Below are 9,144 nucleotides of genomic sequence, written 5' to 3'. Positions count from 1 at the left end.
GCTGTGTTTGTGATGGGTGGGGCAGGATACGCTCACCTTTTCACCTTACACCTGGTATCATCACTTTTTGGTAGTAATTCATAGGCACATGCTTGTGGTATTGTCAGAATCGTACAATGGACTCTGCCTTTGGTAGAGGTATCTTGTGATTACGGAAACGCTTTTCTTCACTTCTAGTTACTATTAGGTTCAAGATTTGAACATGTATTGATCTCTTTCAGTGAATGACAATATATAACTATATGAAAATCGGACAAAAATCATTTGTTTAGAAAGACAAAACTGGCAAGAAAGGGTGAATCGGTTCAAGGTTACTCAGCCTAAAACCTACATCTTTAGTCTGAACAATACCCATAAGACAAAAGTGCCTGTATCTAGAGGCAAGCAATAAACATATGATTATCAAAATTCAAACAGCTGAGACGACATCTCTTCATCCGTATTCTCATGATATGTTAATCTTGACTTAGTATGTAACATTTTGCGTCTCTTTACAAAAGACATATAGAATACTAAACAAGCTCCTGGGTAATACCAATTTTATGAAACGAGTGAATAGTTCTGGTATCTGACGAGCAAAAGCGAGTCAGATACCACAACTATTCACAAGTTTCATAAAATTGGTTTTACACGAGAGCGAGTTTAGTATTTTATTTATTACTTGTCATTTATAATGTTTTTAGAATTATACTGTTGAGTGTAAATAGGCTGACACCTACACGATCCATGGCATAATCCAATTGAGTTTAACAGAATAATACTTCAAACACGTCAAAAGTTGAAAAGTATGAATTTAATATCATACAATGGTCCATCTTTAGAATTCAGGCGTTCGTCCCACAAAATTATCGTAGTGCTAAGGCTATCACAACTCACATAATTTAACTTAGACTAAAGACTCTCGTTGCGCTAGAGTACGATCGCCTTGTGGAATGGGGCCTTGCAGCTCCAAGTTTACAATGACGTCACAATACCCGATGACGTAATTTGTTGAATTTTGTTGCAAGATCCATCGGCGAAACAATGCCATGTGACGTCAGCCTAGCAACAAGGTTGCTGGGGTCATCGAGTGTGCATAAGCTCCTCCCAGTGATCTATCATCTCCACACACAATGTCGTTGAATACGCCAAGGGATGTTGAGAGCTTTCAATATTTGTTCGTGAAACGTGTTCCGAGAGTACATAAGCACACGTTTTGGTATTATACAATGTGTAATAAAGCTGTATCTTTATTAAACGGGTGATCTCTTCACGGGCAAGTAATAATTATATTTCTCTCATACTTTCTTTATGATCCTATGCCTTTGAATGCAACAAACTATAAACTTGGGTGCAAGCAGGCCTTCCTTTGGCCCAGTAAGTGCCATACCCGTTCTCACAGGTTTCACTGAAGTGGTAAACGTCGGAGATCTGCAGATACCAGGATTTTACACGGAAATGTGCATCCTTTATATTCATTGTACCAATTTCTTGACAAGAAATGTAAAGGTGCTGTAATTAGAATAATTGTCACACTTTCAACACAAATTCATTACTTTACAGGACCCTCATATTTCCTGTAAGAATCATTAAGATATATTAACAGGGATGCCTCGGACCCCTAGTTTTGAAAGTCAAGGTGAAACTATGGATGCATTACATATAAACGTGCATACCCCATGACATCCTTTAATGAAAACATTTAAAGGAAGCTGCAAAAGTGTACTACAAAATTGAGGGTGATGAACATTATGAATCGTCCAAAACAGTAACAGATCTTATTTGGATTCCCGTAAGAAGAATTTGTACTGATAAGATTGATTAATAATGGTTGAAATCAGTGCTGAATAAGATGACCATTGACATCACCATGAATGTTTTTCACGTCAGATTCTCTCCAAACATCAGACTTATTATCCTTTAGTCAGCACAATCAAGCACTCACATTGTATGAGGTTCCTGGTCCCTTTGAAACACAATTGAACATTCGAGCTTTGAATGGCACTTAATGCACTGAAATGTCTTCATGCTGCTCGTCATGATTCTTGTTAGAACTCCCTTCTGTTGCAGACTGCTGGAGGGTCAGATACTGCTGTGGGACTCACCTCAACATGGCCAAGGTTGCTGTGTCTAGCAGTCACAAACATTGGCTTTGGAGGAACCTCAGGAGGCTTGGGCTTCACCTTGGCATCTCGTAAAGATGTTGACCCTCTTAGTTTCGTAGGCCTCGTGGTAACTTCTGGACCATCTTCATCTTTTTTAGTCGTCAAACCTTCTCCCAGTAGCTCTCCCACAAGGATGGAAATATCAAAAACATTATTGTCTTCATCTGTCTTCTTGCTTGGTCTAGATTTGGCAGAGGGAGGTCTGGATGAATAACTCGGCAGGGGAGGAAGGTTCTCCTGTGTGGATTTGTCTACAGATCCTCTGTTTCTTGGAATTTCACTTGACAGTTGCCAGGGCTTTTTGTCATTGGTAGACTTATTATCAGGTTCATTACTTCCTGGTGTAACATTTGTTCTCATGGGCTCGGGCTCCTGTTTCTGTTCAGGTTCATTCTTGATTCTGCCATCTGTTGTGTCTCTTCCAGTGTTCTGAGCCACTGGTTCTGGAGGAACAGGTTTGAAAGGTTTTGGACTTTGCAGACTGGTGCGAGGCTTGGGGATTTGCACAGGTGTAATAATAGTCAGCGGATGTGGAATATCTTTCTCTTGTTTCTGTTCCTTATTATTCTGAATGGGGGCAGCAGTTATTGGACTATTTTTGTCCCGAGGAAGGGGTTCATTTTGAAGATTTGGAGGAGGATGTTTTGGATCAATAGTTTCTTTATTTTGTACGGGCTCAGCAGGTACTGGGTTACTTACACTTGCAGGACGAGGAGGGTTTGGAGGCTTGGGGATTTGCACTGGTATAGTATTTATTGGAGTATATTGCTCTTTTGTTGATTCATTATCATTTTGCTCTGACACAGTTATTGAATTATCAGAGGTGAGGTAAGAGTATTCATTTTGAAGATATTGAAAAGGATTTTGTTCATGCATGTGTATTTTGTTGTTGTGATTTGGTGAATTGCACGTTGTTGCTGGTGGTGGATGATTTTGCTCTTCTATGAATGTATGTCTTTGCACATGGGGGAACGTCCCTGAGCTAGAAACACAAGCAGGCCTTGGAAGACTTTGTCGATGTGGAAGTTGAGGAGATGGAGGATCTATAACATATGTTGTTGATTTGTTAGTTTGTAAATGTGCAGAATTTGTAGAATATTGCACATTGGGAGTAGGGGGGTTCTTCAGGAGATTTTGATCTGATGGAGGATCTCCCACAGCTCTGTAATCAGGCAGAGGGTTAGCCTGTGTGGCAAAGAAAGCCTTAGGTGGTGGTGGATAATTCTGCAGGGATGTTGGTGGAGGATGATCAAGTTTGGAAAGTTGATCATCATGAGTATGTTGTACAGTTACAAAAGCACTTACATTAGTTGAAGATGGGATAAATTGTGGATGAGGAGGAACAATATCCAGATTGGTAGAATGAAAATGTGGATGAACTTTATCATGTAATTCTTGTAATTCTTTCGGATCTGTAATGAGAGGATGAGATGAATATTCCTGTTCCGATTCAGCTGTTACATAGTTCTCATAGTCAATATCCCCTTTCACAACATAGCAGTATTCTCTCACTGGGAGATGACTTTTAAATGATGACAGCCGTTCACGGGGAATGTCTACACCATCAGAATCCACTATTTCATAGGGATCCATTGTGTCTGTGAGTTGTGTCCAACCATTTTTTTCTCTATTTTCAGGCTTAAGTTCCAGGGAGTTCTTCTTAGCTGATGAGGCCATATAACAAGTGTCAGTTATTTTGGGGCCCAATGATTCTCTCCATCTTATACTTGCATTTTCTTTGTAAGATTCTGAAGGTAAAAGTTTGGTGTCTTCTAGTTCCTTGTCTACCGCTCGATCTTTGTCTGTTCCACTTTTCCAATAGGTACGATTTTTGGCTGATGCATTGTTTTCAGGATGTGTAGCTTTCTTGTCAATATCCTGAAAATATTTATGTGATGACATAAAAAATAGTCTTTAAAAACAATAACTTCAATTAGCTTCATGGAGAATATAGGTGATCATAATTGAATAAATAATTCTGTCTGTTTTTTTTTAATTGAAAAAATACCTTGTGGGGTCCAGAAAGGGAATCGGTCAGTGCTTAGGCAAATTGTGTAAAACCCATGCCTTAAGCTCTGCAAGGACTTCAAACATCAAAGCAGAAGCTCCATATTATGATCTGACAAGCAACTTACTGAGGAAAGTGCCAGGAATATGTTTTTAAATATGTAAGGAACTGATGGCTGGCTGCTAAAGGTGACTGAGACAGGAGTTACTCTAAGTGTTGACTCCATTGAATTTGGAGAAGTTGACAAAGCCGGGACCAGCTTGGAATATGAGAAACATTAGTATCGAGAAGTTAGATTCCTCAGTGTAATATACAGTAGAAGACAGAAGGTGACCTCTTAAACACTTGAAGCAACAAAGTCATCAAAGGGTCAGTTCACTTGCATATGAGGGGTCGGGTAGCCTAGTGGTTAAAGCGTTCGCTCGTCACGCCAAAGACCTGGGTTCGATTCCCGACATGGGTACAAAGTGTGAAGCCCATTTGTGGTGTCCCCCGCCGTGATATTGCTGGAATATTGCTAAAAGCGGCATTAAACCATATTCACTCACTTACTTGCATATGCTATCATGGCAGGCAATAGTAAAAGGAAAGCTATCAGTTTAGATACGAAATTAAGAATCATAAATGCAATTGATGTAAAAAATGAACAACGGATATAACGAACTGATTGCCCTGGTCCTTGTAGTTCGTTACATCCGTGTTCTACTGTACTTACATCATCATGTTGCAGCAGCTGTAACTTGTTTTGGGGGTAAGCTACCTCCATCTTGATGTTTTGTTGTATTGTGCTGAAATCATCAAAAACACATTTGAAGGAACATAAAATTTCTTTTCATTCTTTAAAATTTTGGAGCAATTATCAACATATTTGGTCAGTCTACATGTTAAAATGAACATGACACAAAAACTGCAGCTAAAGCAAGGAAATCTGAGAGTCCAATTCTGCTAGTAGTCATGAAATTGACATTGCTAGTATATGTTAACTATCTCATTTACCAAGGTAAACCTGGGATGAGCACATACTGAGACTGAATATCAGCGAAAAGTTAACATACATGCAATCAAAGGGCATCAGTCATTCGTAATTATGACATGGAGCATCTCAGTCACTCGTAATTATGACATGGAGCGTCAACAGTTATTCGTAATTATGACATGGAGAGTCAACAGTTATTTGTAATTATGACATGGAGCGTCAACAGTTATTTGTAATTATGACATGGAGCGTCAACAGCTATTCGTAATTATGACATGGACTGTCAACAGTTATTCGTAATTATGACATGGAGCGTCAACAGTCACTCGTAATTATGACATGGAGCGTCAACAGTCACTCATAATTATCACATGGAAGGAATGTCAACAGTTATTCGTAGTTATAATATAGAGCATCACCAGTTATTCGTAATTATGACATGGAGCGTCAACAGTCACTCATAATTATCACATGGAAGGAATGTCAACAGTTATTCGTAGTTATAATATAGAGCATCACCAGTTATTCGTAATTATGACATGGAGCGTCAACAGTCACTTGTAATTATGACATGGAGCGTCAACAGTCACTTGTAATTATGACATGGAGCGTCAACAGTCACTTGTTATTATGACATGGAGCGTCAACAGTCACTTTTAATTATGACATGGAGCATCACCAGTTATTTGTAATTATGACATGGAGCATCACCAGTTATTCGTAATTATGACATGGAGCGTCAACAGTCACTCATAATTATCACATGGAAGGAATGTCAACAGTTATTCGTAGTTATAATATAGAGCATCACCAGTTATTCGTAATTATGACATGGAGCGTCAACAGTCACTTGTAATTATGACATGGAGCATCAACAGTCACTTGTAATTATGACATGGAGCGTCAACAGTCACTTGTTATTATGACATGGAGCGTCAACAGTCACTTGTAATTATGACATGGAGCATCACCAGTTATTTGTAATTATGACATGGAGCATCACCAGTTATTCGTAATTATGACATGGAGCGTCAACAGTTATTCGTAATTCTGACATGGAGCGACAACAGTTATTTGTAATTATGACATGGAGCGTCAACAGTTATTCGTAATTATGACATGGAGCGACAACAACAGATTGAGGATACTCACCAACATCCCCATATGACACAGAAGATGATGAACAACAGGAGAAGCAGCACACTGGCCACAATGACTGCTGTGTAGATGAGAGCAAGGTCTGAAACACACCATAACATCTCAGTGAGGACTGACCCTTGTCATCATTGTCTGTGTCCTCACAAGTACAAATACTGGAGCAAGTCTCTTTTATTTGGGGTATTTCTATATATTTCCTGGACAATAATATCAAGATGACAATAGTAGATTTAAGAGTTACTAAAATTAGAAGATTTTGGTCGTAAAGGTTTCAACTTATGATACAATTATATTTGATGGACGCTTCTGGTCTGTGTCCTCCATCTTGTTTGTTTGTTTGTTGTTTACCGTCGCACTCAGCAATATTCCAGCTATATGACGGCGGTCTGTAAATAATCAAGTCTGGACCAGACAATCCAGTGATTGATATCATGAGCATCAAGAACTATGCTTGTCGTAAAAGGCGACTAACAGGATCGGGTGGTCAGACTTGGTGACTTGGTTGATGCATGTCATCAATCCCACTTGCGTGGATCGATGCTCATGATATTAATCACTGGATTGTCTGGTCCAGACTCGATAATTTACAGACCGCCGTCATATAGCTGGAATAGTGCTGAGTGCGGCGTTAAAAACAAACCAACCAACCGCCTAACCAAGTAGAGTATCCTAAATCTCCATCAATAATACAGAACTAAAAATATGACTTTTGCAATGATAGGGTGGTCTTTCACTCAAGCAACAACTTCCACATGAAATAGGCAGCTGTAGATTATTTTTGGTGTATTTCAATATCTGATGCATATTTATACAACTTGCAAACTTTTCCTGGATTTTGTCTTCAAGTGTGATTTTCTTTTCTTGGATATTATCTTAGTTTTCCTTCCAAATCAAACTGACACACTGTGATATAACTACAATATTGTTCAAAGCAATGTTAATCAAACTCACTCACTCACTCATCTAAATTATATGTATAACTCTGAAACCATTGTTCTATATATTTTCTTTGTTATCGGGGGCACAGATGGCCCAGTCATCTAAGGCGACGCGATTTGCTGTGCAGAGTTGCATCCTTTGGGCACACCAGAAACCTATGATTGTGGGCTTGAATCCCGGTTCGCCCCAATTATGTTTCTAGGTTTGTCAGCACCATACCCGTGCTCGTGGGTTTCACCGAAGTGGTTAATGTCTGAGACCTGCATCACTTAGGGCTTTCCTCCCACATTAAGCTGACACGCCGTGATGTAACTCGATTACTGTTGAAAGCGGCATAAAACCAAACTCACTCACTCACTCTTTGTTATCCTTCAGTCCTTGCCACTGATAGGATGTTTAATCCATTCCAGTAATGTGTTACTATTCGAGTATGACTCTACCCATCAAGTCATCTGTTTCATATTCCATCTTAAGAGCAGTTAAATCAGATCATAAAACTCAAATCCTGACACAAGCTCGAGGTGTATGCATCACTGACCTGCTGCCAGCTCTACTTTGACCGGTGGACTGAATGGTCCATTCCCCGCTGCTGACACAGCGCACACTTTGATGAGGTACGTGTTTCCAGTGTCCAAGTTCTTCAAGGTGTAGCTGACCCCTTGACCTACAGCCATCTGACTCTGTTCTGGTCCTGGAAACAAACGTTGTTTCCTTGTCATCCATTACAAATGTTATTTCCTATAAATCAAACTCTGGATCTTCTGTGTGAGGAAGAAACACACAAGCCACAAGGCAACCCACCAACCCCCACCAACCCCCACCAACCCCCACCAACTGAGGAGTGGTTTCCTTGTCAAGAAAGGGCTGTAGCATCTGTGCTGAACAGATGTTACTGTGATTTGTTTGTTTGCTGCACTCAGCAATATTCCAGCTATATGATGACAGTCTGTAAATAATCGAGTCTGGACCACACAATCCAGTGATTGACATGAGTATCGATCCACGCAATTGTGATACGATGCCATGCATAACTACGTGAGCGAGCCTGACCACCCAATCCCGTTAGTGGCCTTTTACAACAAGCATGGGTTGCTGAAGACCTATTCTACCCCGAATCTTTTACTCTCATTGTAATGTTTGAAGCTGCTCATAGATGCATCTCCAGAAATATTTTCAAAAAGTTGCAAACCTTACTGTGCTGCCAAAAGGTTGATGGTGACCAGGTTGAAGGACACATGATAATGATGATAAATAGCATAGAACTCATTTCCAAATATTGAAGATGGTCAATGTCAAAGCAATTACACGTTACATACCAATGATTACAAAAGTAAATAAATGTCATTTTACTTGTTTTTATTGATCGCTTCAACAATATTAATGAATTAATTGAAAAAAAATCACTAGAAACCAAAAATAATCCTAGATAAATATGCAGCTTGATAGCTAGATAAATGGGTTACAATGAAGGTGGTCAGAAACAACATACAAACCTAGATTTTAGCATATATGTTTCATTATATATAGTTATAATATACCTGAACAAGAATCTCCATCCACTACACAGTACACCACGAGTACACCAGTCAGTACACTTGGTGTCTGCAAGCAGCTCAGCTTCTGCCACTCCAAGTCTATGCTGGCAGTCGTGGGGTGGCTGGACATGTGCAGGACCTCAGGCGCTGCGGTTGGAGCTGAGAAAATTTAAAACAATAAGTTTTCATATTATTTGAAAATTGTGAATCAAACATTTAATTACTCCTTAATGTCCTGCAAATACATTAACAATGCTAACTAAAAATATTGACCAATCAGAAAGCTTTTTTCCAACACACACACCCTTATAATGATAACATATGGCAAAACCTTTAAAAAGGCCAAATTTCAACTAGTCCTTATGATACCTAAACTATTGGGCA

At 39.4% G+C, this 9,144-nt stretch overlaps 1 protein-coding gene across 1 annotated transcript in view; it reads right to left on the bottom strand.

The window, feature by feature from the left end:
* Positions 1–1,165: 1,165 nt before the first annotated feature.
* Positions 1,166–9,144, bottom strand: part of LOC124114806 — a 35,073-nt gene continuing 27,094 nt past the window's right edge. Inside the window, exons 13-17 of the mRNA XM_046475580.2 lie at positions 8,764–8,919; positions 7,764–7,916; positions 6,281–6,368; positions 4,868–4,940; positions 1,166–4,022 (exon numbers count right to left, since the gene is read on the bottom strand). Of these exons, the coding sequence (XP_046331536.2) occupies positions 2,028–4,022; positions 4,868–4,940; positions 6,281–6,368; positions 7,764–7,916; positions 8,764–8,919 (2,465 nt within the window). The 3' untranslated portion in view covers positions 1,166–2,027. The remainder of the gene's footprint in view (positions 4,023–4,867; positions 4,941–6,280; positions 6,369–7,763; positions 7,917–8,763; positions 8,920–9,144) is intronic.

This window comes from Haliotis rufescens, unplaced genomic scaffold (genome assembly GCF_023055435.1).
Source record: "Haliotis rufescens isolate VD_foot unplaced genomic scaffold, xgHalRufe1.0.p SCAF_2, whole genome shotgun sequence".
In the NCBI taxonomy this organism is placed as follows: domain Eukaryota; kingdom Metazoa; phylum Mollusca; class Gastropoda; order Lepetellida; family Haliotidae; genus Haliotis; species Haliotis rufescens.
Note: the sequence above shows the minus strand (reverse complement) of the source record. Positions and strands in the feature narration are given on the sequence as shown.